Source organism: Oncorhynchus clarkii, chromosome 19 (genome assembly GCF_045791955.1).
Source record: "Oncorhynchus clarkii lewisi isolate Uvic-CL-2024 chromosome 19, UVic_Ocla_1.0, whole genome shotgun sequence".
NCBI classification, from domain to species: Eukaryota; Metazoa; Chordata; class Actinopteri; order Salmoniformes; family Salmonidae; genus Oncorhynchus; species Oncorhynchus clarkii.
The window spans coordinates 6,291,420-6,310,398 of record NC_092165.1 but is presented as its reverse complement, the minus strand read 5'-3'; the positions used below and the strand labels follow the sequence as shown (position 1 = coordinate 6,310,398).

General features: G+C 45.2%; 1 protein-coding gene across 1 annotated transcript; it reads left to right on the top strand.

Moving 5' to 3' along the window:
* Positions 1-14,689: 14,689 nt before the first annotated feature.
* On the top strand, positions 14,690-17,911 carry LOC139374096 (reticulon-4 receptor-like 2). The gene is made up of 4 exons (XM_071115088.1): positions 14,690-14,762; positions 16,025-16,251; positions 16,497-16,730; positions 17,036-17,911. Exons 1-4 carry the CDS (start codon positions 14,705-14,707, stop codon positions 17,909-17,911), a joined length of 1,395 nt encoding a protein of 464 aa, XP_070971189.1. The 5' UTR covers positions 14,690-14,704.
* The last annotated feature ends 1,068 nt before the right edge of the window (positions 17,912-18,979 follow it).

Here is an 18,979-nt window from a genome sequence, read left to right as displayed (position 1 = left end):
GTCTCCCGTCCGAACCTCAGAGATACGCGCACGAGCGCACGCACGCACGCACGCACACACACACACACACACACACACACAGCCCTCGCTCCAGACACACTTATGATGATCAGTTGTTAGTGACGTCACACAGGGAGTCTCTTAAGAGCTGGGGATTGTGGGATATCTTGTATCTGGTCTTATCTAGGACCCCTGGGGGTGAGGATAAGTGTGTGTTTCAGAAAGCTGTGTTTAAAGGCCCAGTCTATGTGTTTAATGGCCCAGTCTATGTGTTTAATGGCCCAGTCTATGTGTTTAAAGGCCCAGTGTATGTGTTTAATGGCCCAGTCTATGTGTTTAAAGGCCCAGTCTATGTATTTAAAGGCCCAGTCTATGTGTTTAATGGCCCAGTCTATGTGTTTAAAGGCCCAGTGTATGTGTTTAATGGCCCAGTGTATGTGTTTAATGGCCCAGTGTATGTGTTTAATGGCCCAGTGTATGTGTTTAATGGCCCAGTGTATGTGTTTAAAGGCCCAGTCTATGTGTTTAAAGGCCCAGTGTATGTGTTTAATGGCCCAGTGTATGTGTTTAATGGCCCAGTGTATGTGTTTAATGGCCCAGTCTATGTGTTTAATGGCCCAGTCTATGTGTTTAATGGCCCAGTCTATGTGTTTAATGGCCCAGTGTATGTGTTTAATGGCCCAGTCTATGTGTTTAAAGGCCCAGTCTATGTGTTTAAAGGCCCAGTCTATGTGTTTAAAGGCCCAGTCTATGTGTTTAATGGCCCAGTGTATGTGTTTAATGGCCCAGTGTATGTGTTTAATGGCCCAGTGTATGTGTTTAATGGCCCAGTCTATGTGTTTAATGGCCCAGTCTATGTGTTTAAAGGCCCAGTCTATGTGTTTAATGGCCCAGTCTATGTGTTTAAAGGCCCAGTGTATGTGTTTAATGGCCCAGTGTATGTGTTTAATGGCCCAGTGTATGTGTTTAATGGCCCAGTCTATGTGTTTAAAGGCCCAGTCTATGTGTTTAAAGGTCCAGTGTATGTGTTTAATGGCCCAGTCTATGTGTTTAAAGGCCCAGTCTATGTGTTTAATGGCCCAGTCTATGTGTTTAAAGGCCCAGTCTATGTGTTTAAAGGCCCAGTCTATGTGTTTAAAGGCCCAGTGTATGTGTTTAATGGCCCAGTCTATGTGTTTAAAGGCCCAGTCTATGTGTTTAAAGGCCCAGTCTATGTGTTTAAAGGTCCAGTGTATGTGTTTAATGGCCCAGTGTATGTGTTTAAAGGCCCAGTCTATGTGTTTAAAGGCCCAGTCTATGTGTTTAAAGGCCCAGTGTATGTGTTTAATGGCCCAGTCTATGTGTTTAAAGGCCCAGTGTTTGTTTTTAAAGGCCCTGTGTTTGTTTTTAAAGACCCTGTGTTTTGTATCATATTGTGCAACAGTTGATGAAACTAACACTGAAAAAGTTTGAAAACATTTAATCAGTGTTATTTCCTGATAGTTTATGGTTGAAAATACAATCTACACAGGACCTTCTAATCAGCAGGTTTGCATGGCGGGTGTTTTGGCTTTCCGCGGTGACATCATCATGAGGTAAATTGGTTAATAGCAGTGTTCTCAACCTCTCTGCCAATAGCATCTAGTTTTTAGTTTTACCCTCCCCACTCCCAGACAGTCCTAGCAAAATGTTTCTCTAAAAATATCTATTACTGTAAGGTATTTAAATGTTACCCAGAAATGATTTGATATGGATATAAAAATGGCTGAGATTGTCCTTTAAGCATACTGTGTGTGTGCGTATGTGTGTGTTTAAGCAAACCATATGTGTGTGTGTTCTCTGTGTATCTAGTTCTGCACCTTCCCACTGTCATTTCCCTCGCATCTTTCACTCTCTCGCACCTCAGGAGTTTATTGGCTTTGTGTGTGCACGTGTGTGCTCGCATGTGTGTGCACTCGTACTTCAGTATTTGTTTTTGTGTACTCCCGGAAGTGTGTGTGTGTGTGTGTGTGCGTGCATGCGTGCATGCGTGCGTGTGTGTGTGCCTAAACCTCTCCTCAGGGGTCTGTTGGATTGTGAGTGTGTGTGAGTTAATGTGTGTGTGTGTGTGTGTGTGTGTGTGTGTGTGTGTGTGTGTGTGATTGCTTGATTAGAGGACTGGTCACTGCTAGAGAGATAGTCAACATGCAGGTCTGTGGGAGGTCTCAAGATGATAGGCTATTACGTATTCTACTGGTAACGGTCGCCCTCAGGCACAGATCTAGGATCAGCTTACTCTCTCCAAAACCTACCCGTAACCATTAGGGAGAGAAACACACACGTCTGACCTTGATGGCTTTGGGCAACTTCACTCTAGTTGCTCTGAGGCAACTAAAAGTTAACTAAAAGTTAATTTGAGGATTTTTTTCCTTCTTAATGCGTTTGAGCCAATCAGTTGTGTTGTGACAATGTAGGGGTGGTATACAAAAGACAGCCCTATTTGGTGAAAGACCAAGTCCACATTATGGCAAGAACAGCTCAAATAAGCAAAGAGAAATGACACCCCATCATTATTTTAAGACATGAAGGTCAGTCTTGGTGATGTCATTCGGAAACACAATGTCAACTTTCACTGCTATGCAGACGACACACAGCTGTACATTTGGATGAAACATGGTGAAGCCCCAAAATTGTCTACCGTGAAAGCCTGTGTTTCAGACATAAGGAAGTGGATGGTTCAAACTCCAAGAAACAGAGATCTGCTGTTTGATCCAACAGTTAATCTCAAAGCTTGTACAGTCGTCTCAAATACAACTGTGATGGACCTCGGCGTTACTCTGGACCCTGATTTCTCTTTTGACAAATATATCATCAATAATTCAATTTTCTTTACACCCATTTTACTCCAGTACTAGCCTCTCTATGCAGGCTACCTGGTAAGGCTAAGGCTGATTTCAAGGTTTTTCTGCTAACCTACAAAGCATTACATGGACTTGGTCCTACCATCTCTCTGATTTGGTCATGTCGTACATACCTAAATGTACACTACGGTCACAAGACTCAGGCCTCCTCATTGTCCCTAGAATTTCTAAGCAAACAGCTGGAGGCAGGGCTTTCTCCTATAGAGCTCAATTTTTATGGAATGGTCTGCCTACCCATGTGAGAGACGCAGACTCAGGCTCAACCTTTAAGTCTTTATTGAAGACTCATCTCTTCAGTAGGTCCTATGATTGAGTGTAGTCTGGCCCAGGAGTGCAAAGGTGAACGGCAAGGCACTGGAGCCAGCGAACCGCCCTTGCTGTTCACCGGATCCCCTCTCTCCACTGGGATTCTCTGCCTCTGACCCTACTACAGGGCCTGAGTCACTGACTTACTAGAGCTCTTTCTTGTGGAGTGGTGCGCCACGTCGTGCCAGGCTTTTCTTTCACTATACCCGACATGAGTGGGTTGAGTCAGTGACGTGATCTTCCCCTCGGGCTCGTGCTGTGGAGGAGATCTTCGTGGGCTATACTCAGCCTTGTCTCAGGGTAGTAAGTTGGTGGTGTGTTGATATCCCTCTAGTGGTGTGGGAGCTGTGATTTGGCAATGTGTGTTGGGGGGGTTATGTCCTGCCTGGTTGGCCCTGTCCGGTATCGTTGGACAGGGCCACAATGTCACCCAACCTCCCCAGCCTCAGCCTCCAGTATCTATGCTGCAATAGTCTATGTGCCGGGGGGCTAGGGTCAGTCTGTCTTATCTGGTGTAATTCTCCTGTCTTATCTGGTGTAATTCTCCTGTCTCATCTGGTGTCCTGTGTGAACTTAAGTATGCTCCTTCTAATTCTCCCATCCCCCCCCGGAGCACCTGAGCCCTAGGACCATGACTCCTTGATGTCCCCGTCCCCAGTCCACCTGGTCGTGCTACTGATCCAGTTTCTGCAGTTTTTCCCTGTGGCTGAGTTTCTGTATAAGCTTTTTATAACCACTTTGTGACATCTGCTGATGTAAAAAGGGCTCTATAGTACATTTGATTTGATTTGAATTCACATTGAGGGAAATGGTGACTATAATGCCATTAAAGAGTTTAAAGGCTGTGACAGGAGAAAACTGAGGATGGATCAACAACATTGTAGTTACTCCATCATACTAACCTATATGACAGAGTGAATAAAAGGAAACCTTTACAGATTTGTTTTCTTCTAAAACATGCACTAAAGGCACTAAGTAAAACTGGAAGAATGTAGCAAAGAAATGAACTTTTTGTCCTGAATACAAAGTGTTATGTTGGGGGCACATCCGACACAACATATCACTGAGTACCACTCTTCATATTTTCAAGTATTGTGGTGGCTGCGCTTGTCATCAGCAAGTTCTAGGGAGTAATTTAGGATAAAAATAAATGGAATAGAGCTAAGCACAGGCAAACCCCTACAGGAAAACCTGGTGTATGAATACTTTCTGAAGGCACTGTAAATATCTTAAAGCAAGAATATACGCAAATAATACATTATCTGATGAAAGGGGCACAAGACAGGGATGTCCCCTCTCCCCCTCCTGTTTGCACTGGCAAATGAACCACTTGCAGAAAGAATTAGACAGTACCCAAACGTAACAGATATCAGTACTGGTAAACATGAATATACGGTAAACTTATTTGCCGACAATACCCTGATATATCTGACTAATATTGAAAACTCAATGCCCCACTTGTTATAATATTTTCAGAATACTCTAAGATCTCAGGATATAACATTAACGTGGAAAAAAATGGCAATAGGAAAAATAATTACTCATGATCTACAGCAATCCTTTAAGTTGACCAACGAAAAATATTAAATACTTAGGATGCTTATTAATAAGTGGCATCGAACAACAAATATATGAAGATGACTTTATCCCATTACTCAACAACATGAAAGCAGATCTGACTAAATGGAACCATCTCCCCATAAATATTATTGTTAGAATACACCTCTTTAGAATGGCATGGCTCCCAAAGTTTATACATTTATTTTCATTATTTTATTAGGCAAGTCAGTTAAGAACAAATACTTATTTTCAATGATGGCCTAGGAACAGATTTGTACCATGTCAGCTCAGGGATTTGAACTTGCAACCTTCTGGTTACTAGTCCAACACTCTAACCACCAGGCTACCTGGGCAGAGTTGGAAAGCTGTCTGTCAGAAGTTTTACAATGTAAGTGTACTTTTAAGCCCTCTGTCTGCATATTTCAAGACATGGCATATGGGGATGTGGTGAGATACCCATTGGGTTGAACACTACTATGGTTGTGACTTATATTAGAGCATCTATTACTTAACTACTGGAAGTCAAATGATACTCCACTGTAAAGAGAACGGAAGAATCAAATGCTTTATATGCTGACTACAATGCACATTTGTGTCAAGTTGGCTGGATGTCCTTTGAGTGGTGGACCATTCCTGATACACACAGGAAACGGTTGCGCATGAAAAACCCTTCAGTGTTGCAGTTCTTGACACAAACTGGTGTGCCTGGCACCTACCCTGTTCAAAAGGCACTTAAATATTTTGTCTTGCCCATTCACCCTCTGAATAGTACACACACACAATCCATATTTCAATTGTCTCAAGGCTTAAAAGTCCTTCTTTAACCCGTCTCCTCCTCTTCATCTACACTGACTGAAGTGGATTTAACAAGTGACATCAATAAGGGATCATAGCGTTCACCTGGATTCTATGTGATGGAAAGAGCAGGTGTTCTTAATGTTTTGTAAACTCAGTGCATGGGCCTGTGTGTATGCCAAAATGCATTTTGGCTAAAGGTGAGTTTAAAAAAAAAATATTTTACCTTTATTTAATTAGGCAAGTCAGTTAAGAACAAATTCTCATTTTCAATGACAGCCTAGGAACAGTGGGTGAACAGCCTGTTCAGGGGCAGAACGACAGATTTGTACCTTGTCAGCTCGGGGATTTGAACTTGCAACCTTCCAGTTACTAGTCCAACACTCTAACCACTAGGGTACCCTGCCGCCCCATTTTAAACACATCATACTGTTTTGATGACAAGTGTTTGTTGTGATTCTTGATTGCATTTGGATTGATGTCAGAGTGGTTAGAGGGAAAATAGAGCCCTGAGTACCAGGCCATTAACCACCTCACAGTCATTAGAGAGTTGGGTCCTACCAATGCATGTCCAGAGTGCATAAGAGGCGATTACCATGAGTCCATGGTCATGTGGAATTGGACTGCGGTCATGACGCATGACTGCCGGTGTGGCAGTAATATGGTAACTGCAATAGCCCTAGTCAGAACCGTTCCAGAACTGCTCAAAGTCCCCTATATAGGAGACTTAACATCAATTCAATTTTGAATATATTGAAATAAGACGTAATTGTTATCAGTCAATCGGTTTAAATCGCTTGTTGCTCTTTTAAAAATTGGATCTCTCTCTCTCTCCTTATCCCCATTCATGACTAGCTGATGAAAAACGAACTATTAATATGACATAAATCAGTTTGGTGTGAGTAACCTATGTGCTCCCACAACACATTGGAAATGTATGCGCATAATGTATGTGGCCTACAAAACTGTACGTCAGACATGATGAAATGATGGAGAGGAGGAAAGGGTTGGCTGACACACACACATACACACCACACACCACACACACACACACACATTTGTGAGTTAGTTCTGACAGTTCTATGCGTCATAATGTTGATGCTCTGTCTCAGCTTCTATGAGAAGTCTTGTTTTCCATTCGTTGAGTGATATAAGATTGATATGTAACTCCTTGCTCTTTCTCTCCCTTTTCCACAGACAAACGAGTGGGTGTGTTCACTGTTCACAGAGAAAAGAAAGTGAGAGAGAGAGAGAGATGGGGGAAAGAAAAAGCTTGACAGTACAGAACAGAACTCAGGAGTAGAAGTTTGACAAGATTAGACTACAATGTATGACATCATAATGACAGGTAGTAGGTGAGAACTGACATCATAATGACAGGTAGTAGGTGAGTACTGACAGGTAAATGACAGGTAGTAGGTTGGTACTGACAGGTAAATGACAGGTAGTAGGTGAGAACTGACATCATAATGACAGGTAGTAGGTTAGTACTGACAGGTAAATGACAGGTAGTAGGTGAGTACTGACAGATAAATGACAGTTAGTAGGTGAGTACTGACAGATAAATGACAGTTAGTAGGTGAGTACTGACAGGTAAATGACAGGTAGTAGGTTAGTACTGACAGATAAATTACAGTTAGTAGGTGAGTACTGACAGGTAAATGACAGGTAGGTGGTTAGTACTGACAGATAAATTACAGGTAGTAGGTGAGTACTGACAGGTAAATGACAGGTAGTAGGTGAGTACTGACAGATAAATTACAGTTAGTAGGTGAGTACTGACAGGTGAATGACAGGTAGTAGGTGAGTACTGACAGATACATGACAGGTTGTAGGTTAGTACTGACAGGTAAATGACAGGTAGTAGGTGAGTACTGACAGGTAAATAAATGACAGGTAGTAGGTGAGTACTGACAGATAATTGACAGGTAGTAGGTGAGTACTGACAGGTAATTGACAGGTAGTAGGTGAGTACTGGCAGGTAAATGACAGGTAGTAGGTTAGTACTGACAGGTAAATGACAGGTAGTAGGTGAGTACTGACAGATAATTGACAGGTAGTAGGTGAGTACTGACAGGTAAATGACAGGCAGTAGGTTAGTACTGACATCATAATGACAGGTAGTAGGTTGGTTCTGACAGGTAAATGACAGGTAAAAAAGTTCATGAACCTCATGGTGTACCCTTGGAATTTGTAATTCTGCTGTTGCCAAAAGGAACTGTGTGAGTTTGGTAAATGTCAGGTAGTAGATGAGTACTGACTGATCCAGTAGAGTACACTCTGAGACAAATAGAACCCTTTTCTGGTCATATGGAACCCTTGTAGGTTCCACATCGAACCATGAGTTCCAAATAGAACCCTTGAAAGGGTGCTATTTGTAAACAAAATGGTTTTTATCTGATTTAAAAAGGGTTCTATCTGGAACCTTGGTTATGGGAGTTCTGCTACAGGGACAAATGGTTCTAGATAGCACAATGTTTTTGAGAGTCCTGACTGTTCCAATGCCCCACATTGTTCCTGTTCAATGTAGGGAGGAAATGAATGGAGCGGACTTTACTGCCAGTTGACAAGAAAGCCAGCAGGGATTTGTTTCTCAACTCCTTTTATTTGTGTTTCTCTATCTCCATTTCTCCCTCTTTTTCCCCTTCCTTTTTGTATTCCTATCCACCCGTATCTCTCTCCACCCCCCCCCCCCCCCCCACCACCACCCCACATGGTTTGGTGCATTGCATTCCCATTTGCGTCATCCTTGAGATGTGCCTGTGTCTGAGAGTTTATAAATAAAGACGAGGGAGAGCAGAAAGAGGGAAGGAGTGGAGGGAGATTGGGATCTGGTGGGAAGGGCAGGCGGGAGAATAGAAGTGTGTGCGTGTGTGTGTGTGTGTGTGTGGGGGGGGGGGGGGGGGGGGTTGTGTGTATATTCCACTGGGGGCCTATGACAGGTATGGAGAAAAAACATCCAATTGGGTGGTTCGATGAAATGATGGAGAGAGAAAGAGTGAGAGAGAGAGAAAGAAAGAGAGAGAGAGAGAAAGACAGAGAGAGATAAAGACAGAGAGAGAGAGAGAAAAGAAGGTAATCCTTGCTATTCCACTGAGTGAGCAAGATGAGAGGAGGAGAGAGGAGAGAGAGCATTAGTTCAGCACAGAGGGAGGAGGGATGGAGAGGGGGATGGATGGATGGAGTATGGAGAGAGGGAAGGAGAGGTGAAAAACTGGATAAGATGGACTTAATGTAGGCCAATATTTTACAGTACAAGCATCTGAATATCTCCATCCATCCTCCCTCCTCCCTTTCTCATCCCTCCTTCTCTCTCTCATCCCTTCTTGCCTGTCTCCAGCCCTCCTCCCTCTCTCTATCCCTTTCTCCATCCCTCCTTGCCTCTCTCCATCCCGCCACTCTCTCTCCATGCTCCCTCCTCCCTCTCTCCATCCCTGCTACCTCTCTCCATCCTTCCTACCTCTCTCCATCCCTCCTCCCTCTCTCCATTCCTCCTCCCTCTCTCCATCCCTCCTACCTCTCTCCATCCCTCCTCCCTCTCTCCATCCCTCCTACCTCTCTCCATCCCTCCTCCCTCTCTACATCCCTCCTACCCCTCTCCATCCCTTTCTCTATCCCTCCTTGCATCTCTCATCCCTCCTACCTCTCGCCATCCATTCTCCCTCTCTCCATCCCTCCTTGCCTCTCTCGATCCTTCCACTCTTTATCCATCCTCCCTCCTACCTCTCTCCATCCCTCCTCCCTCTCTCCTCCCTTTCTCCATCCCGCCTTGCTTCTGTCCATCTCTCCTCCCTCTCTCCTCCCTTTCTCCATCCCGCCTTGCCTCTCTCATCACTCCTCCCTCTCTCTATCCCTTTCTCCATCCCTCCTTGCCTCTCTCCTTCCCTCCTACCTCCCTCCTACCTCTCTCCATACCTCCTACCTCTCTCCATCCCTCCTTGCTTCTCTCAATCCCTTCACTCTCTCTCCATCCCCCTCCTCCCTCCTTGCATCTCTCTCCATTCTCCCTCTCTCCATCCCTCCTTGCCTCTCTCCATCCCTCCACTCTCTCTCCATCCTCCATCCTACCTTTCTCCATTCTCCATCACCACTCTCTCCATCCTGCCTCTCTCCATCCCCCTCCCTCACTCCATCCTCCTTTTAGAGAGTAGGTAGATGCACACCCAAAAGATTGAAACAGAAATTAAACTTCAGAAAAAGGAAGTTGCACTCGAAGTCCTAGTAAAAGAAGGTAGACATCCACCAAAGAAGAGCTGCTGAGGCACTGATCACCAGGAAATTCAACTTTACAACACTACAGTCGTGAACACTATCAACTCTTCATTGAATGGCTGGGAGTGTCTACTGCTTCTTTATAACGGCACAGAGCAGCATAGAGACAATCAAGCCAATAATGTTGCCTTGAGACTTTGACTTTGTCCAAAATGGAACCCTATCCTCTATATACTGTAGTGGACTACTTTTGAGCACAGCCCTATGGACCCTGGTCAAAAGTAGTGCACTATATAGGGAAAAGGGTGCCATTTCAGATGCATACTGTCTATTACAGCTGAGGGATAATGGAGCTCCTATGAAGAGTACACAGCAGAGCTGAGCTGAGGTCACATCTAAGTTAACTGAAATTCCAGTCAGTTGAGAAAAAGGGCTTCTATACACACACACACACACACACACATCCTGTGCAGAAGGTATACACTACTTTAACAATGCTTCGATAGAGTGTGTGTCTACACTCTCCAGTCATGTAAGTGCACACAAGCCACGTGCCGTAGAAGGAAGTGAAATTAGATATGGTGAATCGGAAGTGGTGACGCCAAGGCTAGGAATGAAAACTCCTGTAGAGGACAGTGTGAATGAAAGAGAGAGAGACAAAAGGAATGAAAAGCGAGAGAATGAGAGAGAGAGGGGAAAGGAGCAAGACTATATGAAATTTGGAAAAGCTCAATTGTTTTGGCCTTATAGCAGTGAGCTGCAGAGCGAAAGTCAAAGATGCTTCTGTGTCTGACTGGGAGTGTGTGTGTTTCTCCACGTCTGTAAACTGCTGTATGAATGTATGTGTGTACTGTACCTGACCGTGCGTGTGTGTGTGTGTGTGTGTGTGTGTGTGTGTGTGTGTGTGTGTGTGTGTGTGTGTGCGTGCGTGCGTGCGTGCGTGTGTGTGTGTACCCGACCATGTGTGTGTGTGTGTCCACCTGTTTCTCCATCTGTCTCCACACCCCAGGGGTGTGTTGGCTCAGCGGCGAACATCGACTCGCTCGACCCTCACCACACACCTCAGATCACCAGCCCCACCATCACCTCTGGTAGCACACCACCCCTTGCCCCCTTCATCCATCCCCCCCCTCACCCACCTCACTCTCAATGGGGTCTTTATGACAGTGGGACTGTTTGACTTCATACATCCCCCTCTCACCCACCTCACTCTCAATGGGGTCTTTATGACAGTGGGACTGTTTGACTTCATCCATCCCCCCCACTCACTGATTAACTGATAAGGTGGCAGGTTAATTCCAGCTGGTTAGGATCAGAGATGTTGAGTTTCGCTGTGCAGCAAGACATGACGGGCGGATACTGTACAGACAGATAGAGAGAGAGACGCACGCACACTCACACAAGAAGGCAAACTATGTACAGCTGGTGGTGGTGGGGGTGGCAGGGGGAAGCCTCTAATTCTATTTGTCTATGTCACAAACATCAATTATTCACAGATATTGGAATGGCCACATAAAAAAACACACACATACACACTCACACACATACACACTCACACAAACACGCTCACAAATACCCACACACACAAATCAAGCATGCATCCATGAAAGCAAATGCACACACACACACACACACACACACACACACGCGTGCACACACACACACACACACACACACACACACACACACACACACGCAGAGAGCGGGAGGTGTGTGTAGGAGTGGTAAGGGAAAGCCTGTGTGTGTGTGTGTGTGTGTGTGTGTGTGTGTGTGTGTGTGTGTGTGTGTGTGTGTGTGTGTGTGTGTGTGTGTGTGTGTGTGTGTGTGTGTGTGTGTGTGTGTGTGTGTGTGTGTGTGGTTTATTCATGCATCATGGCAGTGGGCAGTAGAGTACTGAGCTCCAGATCTTCAGGAGGAGGAGGTGTAAAACAACAACATGGATTCCCTCCATCACTCATCTGATTAACGGGCTGTTCCTTCATCTGATTAACAGGCTGTTCCTTCATCTGATTAACGGGCTGTTCCTTCATCTGATTTGGTGGCTGTTCCTTCATCTGTTAAACTGACTGTTCCTTTATCTGATTAACTGACTGTTCCTTCATCTGATTAGGTGGCTGTTCCTTCATCTGTTAAACTGACTGTTCCTTTATCTGATTAACTGACTGTTCCTTCATCTGATTTGGTGGCTGTTCCTTCATCTGTTAAACTGACTGTTCCTTTATCTGATTAACTGACTGTTCCTTCATCTGATTAGGTGGCTGTTCCTTCATCTGTTAAACTGACTGTTCCTTTATCTGATTAACTGACTGTTCCTTCATCTGTTAAACTGACTGTTCCTTTATCTGATTAACTGACTGTTCCTTCATCTGATTAACTGACTGTTCCTTCATATGATTAACTGACTGTTCCTTTGACTGTTAAACTGACTGTTCCTTTATCTGATTAACTGACTGTTCCTTTATCTGTTAAACTGACTGTTCCTTTATCTGATTAACTGACTGTTCCTTTATCTGATTAACTGACTGTTCCTTCATCTGAATAGGTGGCTGTTCCTTTATCTGATTAACTGACTGTTCCTTTATATGATTAACAGACTGTTCCTTCATCTGATTAACTGACTGTTCCTTCATCTGATTAACTGACTGTTCCTTTATCTGTTTAACTGGCTGTTCCTTCATCTGTTAAACTGACTGTTCCTTCATCTGTTAAACTGACTGTTCCTTCTTCTGATTAACTGGCTGTTCCTTTATCTGTTAAACTGACTGTTCCTTTATCTGTTAAACTGACTGTTCCTTTATCTGTTGAACTGACTGTTCCTTTATCTGTTAAACTGACTGTTCCTTCATCTGATTAACTGTCTGTTCATATATCTGATTAACTGGCTGTTCCTTTATCTGTTAAACTGACTGTTCCTTCACCTGTTGAACTGACTGTTCTTTTATCTGATTAACTGACTGTTCCTTTATCTGTTGAACTGACTGTTCCTTTATCTGATTAACTGACTGTTCCTTTATCTGATTAACTGACTGTTCCTTCATCTGATTAACTGACTGTTCCTTTATCTGATTAATTGACTGTTCATATATCTGATTAACTGGCTGTTCCTTCACCTGTTGAACTGACTGTTCCTTCACCTGTTGAACTGACTGTTCTTTTATCTGATTAACTGACTGTTCCTTCACCTGTTGAACTGACTGTTCCTTCACCTGTTGAACTGACTGTTCCTTCATCTGATTAACTGACTGTTCCTTTATCTGATTAACTGGCTGTTCCTTTGACTGTTAAACTGACTGTTCCTTCATCTGATTAACTGACTGTTCCGTCATCTGTTAAACTGATTGTTCCTTTATCTGTTTAACTGGCTGTTCCTTCATCTGTTAAACTGACTGTTCCTTCATCTGTTAAACTGACTGTTCCTTTATCTGATTAACTGGCTGTTCCTTTGACTGTTAAACTGACTGTTCCTTCATCTGATTAACTGACTGTTCCGTCATCTGTTAAACTGACTGTTCCTTTATCTGTTAAACTGACTGTTCCTTCATCTGACTAACTGACGGTTCCTTTATCTCTTTACATGTGACTGACTGGGGTTAGAATCTGGGTCTTCTGAGTTCCACAAGACTGTGTTTGCCTGCTGAGCTAAAGCCTAGGGAACTAACACACTCAGCTGATAGTGTGGGAGAGGCAGGGGAATCCGGGTCTCCTGCATGTCACAAGACTGAGTTAGCCCGCTGAGCTAAAGCCTGTCTGTCTACCTTTGTCTGTTTGTCTCTTTACATGTCCGTCTGTATGTAGCCGACTGGGTCTCCTGTCCACCACAAGACTGTGTTAGTCCGCTGAACTAAAGCCTAGAGAGCTAAAGCAAGTCAGTCTTCAGGGGTTGTCATTGGGTTGGCTTGAAAGTATACAGCACCAAATGAGCAAAACACTATGCTGGACAGACCAGTTACACCAAAACGTTCTGAGTTTTACCAATTAGCCAGTTGGATCCATATAATGATAATCCCAATTATATCGTTAGAACCCCCACCTTCACATTCCAAAATCCTTCTGTATCTCAACCTGAATGTGTCCCACTCATAATATCTAAGACTACTCATTCATTCCTGTCTCATGTCGCATGTCACCAACTACTTCGGCACATATGAGAGTGTTGTGGGTTTTATTTACTAAGTCTCCACTCCTTATAGGCTAAGTAGAATTATTCATTCAGAAATGTCTGTGCGACAACCTCCCTTTGGCAGTAGGTAAATGTCCCCCCCCCCCCCCCCCCCCCCCCGTCTGTTTATTCAGATTTGGTTTTAATCCCACTGATCTCTTTTCCTCTCTCTTCCTTCTATTCTCTCGCTCTCCATTCATCTCTCTATCCCCCCTCTCTCTGAGGCGTGCCGTTGCCGCCCGGAAACAGACCATAGAGGCTTCTGATCGCGAGCCAGGCAGCGAACCTAGTGCTGCTTTCTCTACCCGTCCTCCGCTCCTCCACAAAGCGCAGTCATTACCGGGCATCGTGCCTACGTACCTACCTCCCTCCCTTCCTCTCACTCACTCAATCACTCACTCCATCCCTCCCTCCCGCGTGACTCTGTCTGAATCTACTCCTTTCTCTATCTTGGAGCGCTGTCCTCTAGGCTATCTGCGGTTGCGCGCGCGGTCTCTCCAAGAATCCTCTCATCACCCGCACGCACAGTGCACGGCCCCTCCTCTTTCCGTTTTTTCTCTTCTCTCAATTACCCCCCTCCCTCGATCTTGGCCCGTGACGTAGGGGATTCCGTGGTGCCCACAACCGTAGGCGCTAACGGGATTCTCGAGTATAAATGGGACACCGGGAGCCAACATTCGGTACTCTCTCAGTCGCTCCGACTCGGGAACCAATCGTCCAGAGTACCAGTCAGCGGAGATAGCAGGCAGTATTTTACCCTCTCAAGCTAACTCGCTTTCGGCTTTGGTTTGAAATGGACACCCCTACAACCGCTCGGAGCAGACAATGCTCATTCATGCGCACCTGCAAAAGTAAGTTTCTACGGATTTTCTTACCACCATCTATTGGTTTATACTGTTGTGCACGAGTTACTATGACTTTTAGAAACTATCTTACTTGATAGTTTTGAGAATCCTTCCTCCAGTTGACCTATTTCTACCACTTTTCTAACGGTTTCCCGTTATATTCTGTTTGTCTTCTGATGTAATAGTGTAAGAGGTGTTGTGCTTTAGTTAGGCTGCTATGACTTTGAGAAAGTATCTGATTTGATAGTTTGGTAATCATTCACCCAGTTAGCAATGGAATGCACGATTCACAGATAATATTTAAACAAAATGCGTGCTTTGCAGCCATGTTAGATGCAGCCATCAACATGGATTGTAATTCCAATACGTTTGTAAAATAGATTTAGTACGGGACGCTTTAAACTTGCAATTTTGCTATGATTGTACTTTGATTTGACTTTATGATGTAGGCCTACTTTTCGACTATTCAATAGACAGATATCGCCTGTGTAAGATATGGAACTTAACTTAGACTTTTAATATGTTTGTAATAGTTTTAGATGCGATTTACTGGGGTTTACTTTGAGATACTGCCGTGCGTAATGCCTTACGCAAGCAAAGAGAGACAGGCAGTTTTACGCACAGACTTGGTTACTCAATCACGCCTTCTAAAGTGATCAGACGTCATCTCTGTCATCATATGGGCTCATGATGCTGTAGTCTTTACTGATTATGAATTAACTGAGATTCATATTGTCTAAATTGAGCGTGAATTATTTAATCAGTATTAAAATGACAATCTCATTCCACCAATATGATGATATTTTGCGAATGTTTTCAACCATTTCAAAATGATACATTTTAGGCATTCAGATTAGACAAAGGCTTTGCATAAAGTATTTGGCATCAACTGAAGGTAGCAATGTGGTTTTAGTGCAGCAGTTGAGTGTCTGCGTCAACGGTTTCAGCACCGTTGTTACTGGACAGCTCCGGCTATCTTTTCCTCATATCTCCGTATTCAAACGTGACAATTTAAACGGATGTTGGGGAGAAAAAAACTATTACTGCATCCATTACTACTTTGGTACATAAAGCAACACTTTGATTGTGATCTGAGATTTGACTGATCAGCTGTATTGGGATTCAACTACCACATTTCCAGCAGCAGTTTGCCATCCGGGCCACCACCAAACAGTTTCAGAACCACAGCTATCGGACAGCTCCCGCTAGCTTCGCCTTCCCGACCCCACATCTAGACTCACTTCTCCCCGCTTCCCTCTCTCTCCCAGGCGGACTCTCCCTGTGGCTGGTGGTGTGGCTGGTCCTCGGCAAGCCCGGTCCGTCGGCAGCGTGCCCGCATCTATGCGTGTGCTACCCGACTCCCATGACCGTGAGCTGCCAGGCGCAGAACTTCACCTCCGTGCCCGTCGGCGTGCCCTACGACTCGCAGCGTGTGTTCCTACAGAACAACCGAATTACGGAGCTCAGAGTTGGCTCTTTCGGCTTCGGGACTCAGGTAAGAGACTATAGATTGTTTAAAGGAGACATGGCGGGTGTTTGAGTGTGTGATTCTTTTGCCCTCTCTCTCTCTTTCTAACTCTCTCTGCCTCTATCTTTGCTCCTAACCCTTGTTTTTCTTTTTGAGTTTGAGTCCAGAGTCTTACCTACAATATGACCATAGAATAATACCTGACCCTAGAATACATATTGATATTCACACTCTCCCTCCTCCTCGTCTCCCTCCTCCCCTCTCCCCTATAGGTCCTGTGGCTGTTCTCCAACAACATCACGTGGATCGAGGCTGGCTCCTTCAGTGAGCTGAGGGATCTAGAGGAGCTGGACCTGGGAGACAACTCTCACCTGCGCAGGCTGGAAGGAGGCGCCTTCAGGGGCCTGGAGAAACTCCAGAGTCTCCACATGCACCGCTGCAAGCTCACCGCCCTGCCCCACGACCTGTTCCACAAGCTGTACAGCCTGCAGTTCCTCTACCTGCAGGTAGGGGCAGTACACATATATTCATGCACACATGGGCACATATGAAAACACACACAACACGCACACACACACACACACTACAGGGAATTCTCATAGCTGTGAAAATTACATCATTTTATATAATCACAATCACAATTACATCATGTTGTATCATGATTCAAATCATGCTGCATCAGTGATAGTTATGAGATGCCCTTAGTGGAAGGTGCAAATGTTTCTCACCTCACCACTACTGAGATGTAGCCCATCATCACCTGATCCCACCTGACCACTTCCTCTTCCTGTTTCCTGTTTCGTCCTTGTAGGAGAACCAGCTCCACTTCCTCCAGGATGACCTCTTCTCTGACCTCATCAACCTGAGCCAGCTTTTCTTGCATGGAAACCGTATCCGTACTCTGTCGGAGAACGTGTTCCGTGGCCTGGTCAACCTGGACCGCCTTCTTCTCCACGACAACCGTGTGCGCCAGGTTAACCGCAGGGCGTTCCGCGACCTCGGACGCCTCACCATGCTCTTCCTGTTCAACAACTCATTGGCTGAGCTCCCCGGCCAGGCTCTCCGTGACACCCAGGGCATCGAGTTCCTCCGTCTCAATGGGAACCCCTGGTCCTGTGGCTGCGAGGCCCTCCCCCTGTGGGAGTGGTTCCGTGGCGCCCGCGTCTCATCGTCCGAGCTGTTGTGTTCCTCCCCGTCCCCCCGCCGCGGGATGGACCTCCGCTTCCTCCGTGAGATGGACTTCGCCCTCTGCCCTCTCCCCGACCCTGGCACCCTGGCCGGCTCCACCACGAGGACCTTCAGCACCAAGACAAGATGGTGGTTCTCCAAGCACAAGCCCCAGTCCCAGACCAAGGCAGTGTTCGAGAAGAGCTCCGAGACCATCAAGGCCTTCCCGTTCCCCCAAGGAAAGAACAACCCACCCATCGTGTCCTCCACCAACGTCAAGTACGAGCTCGGTGAGGAAGAGGCAGCACTACCCAAACTCGACGCTGAGGAGTACTGGGCGAACTATGGGAACGAGGACGCCGGCACCACGCTGCGATGCTTCGAGCTCGAGTGTCCGCCTGACTTCGATGGCCTCCCTCCCAACTCCTCCTCCACCCCCACATCATCCCCCTCTCTCTCACTCCTCCTCGCCCTCTCGCTACTCGCCTTCTCCATCAATCTACACCTCATATTTGGCTGAATCAGACTGAGTACCCACTTCCCGTTCCTGTCTTCGCCCCAGCCCCTCTCAGGGCATGGGGAACCCCTTGTTAAAGACTCTGTACCTCCCTAGTTAACCCTCTGATGTCCTACTGGATAACCTCTGTCAGTAGTACAGGACAGCAGGGGATACAAAGGGGGGGGGGTTAGATTGTTACTTCTAACTTAATGCAGGGTTAAACAACAATGGCTGACAGTACATAGTACACTATTGTACATAGTACAATATAGTACAGTACAGTAGTCAACCAAGGCTGTTACTACAACAGGTGCATCTCACCTGTCTGGTGTGTTGGTTGCCGTGACGACGCCTGCAATCAGGGGTCAGTGGTCACCTGTAACGCTCTACAGCGAACACCAGTGCTACTTACTGTTGCGAATGCTACAACTGTTGTCACTTGGAGGAATATTACAACTACAAGTGCTACGACGATTACATGCATGTTACGACTACTACTATTCAGAATACGTCTGCTACTAGAAGTGCTATGATTACAGTTACGACAGTATCTACATTTCTACTGTTGTACTAACTCTGACAACTGTACTGTAAATAGGTGGGTGTACTTGATGGTGCAGTGCAGTTGGGATTTCCTTCTTATATGTTGTCTACCACGATGCCTACTTTATAATGGATTGTTTACAGAGAAATCGCTAAGGGGAGAGAGAAAAGAAGGGATGAAAGAGAGGCAGTCACCAGAGTACGAGAAGGTGAGAGAGGATATGTAGAGAGATATGTAAAGGTAGAGAGAGAGAAAGACACACAGAGAGAGGATATGTAGAGAGATATGTAAAGGTAGAGAGAGAGAAAGACACACAGAGAGAGGATATGTAGAGAGATATGTAAAGGTAGAGAGAAAGAAAGACACACAGAGAGAGGATATGTAGAGATATGTAAAGGTAGAGAGAGAGAAAGACACACAGAGAGAGGATATGTAGAGAGATATGTAAAGGTAGAGAGACAGAAAGGCAGAGAGAGTGATGAGTTAAAAAGTTACCAAAGGAAGAAGCTAGAGGACAGAGAGGGTGGAAGAGGAGAGAAGAGAAG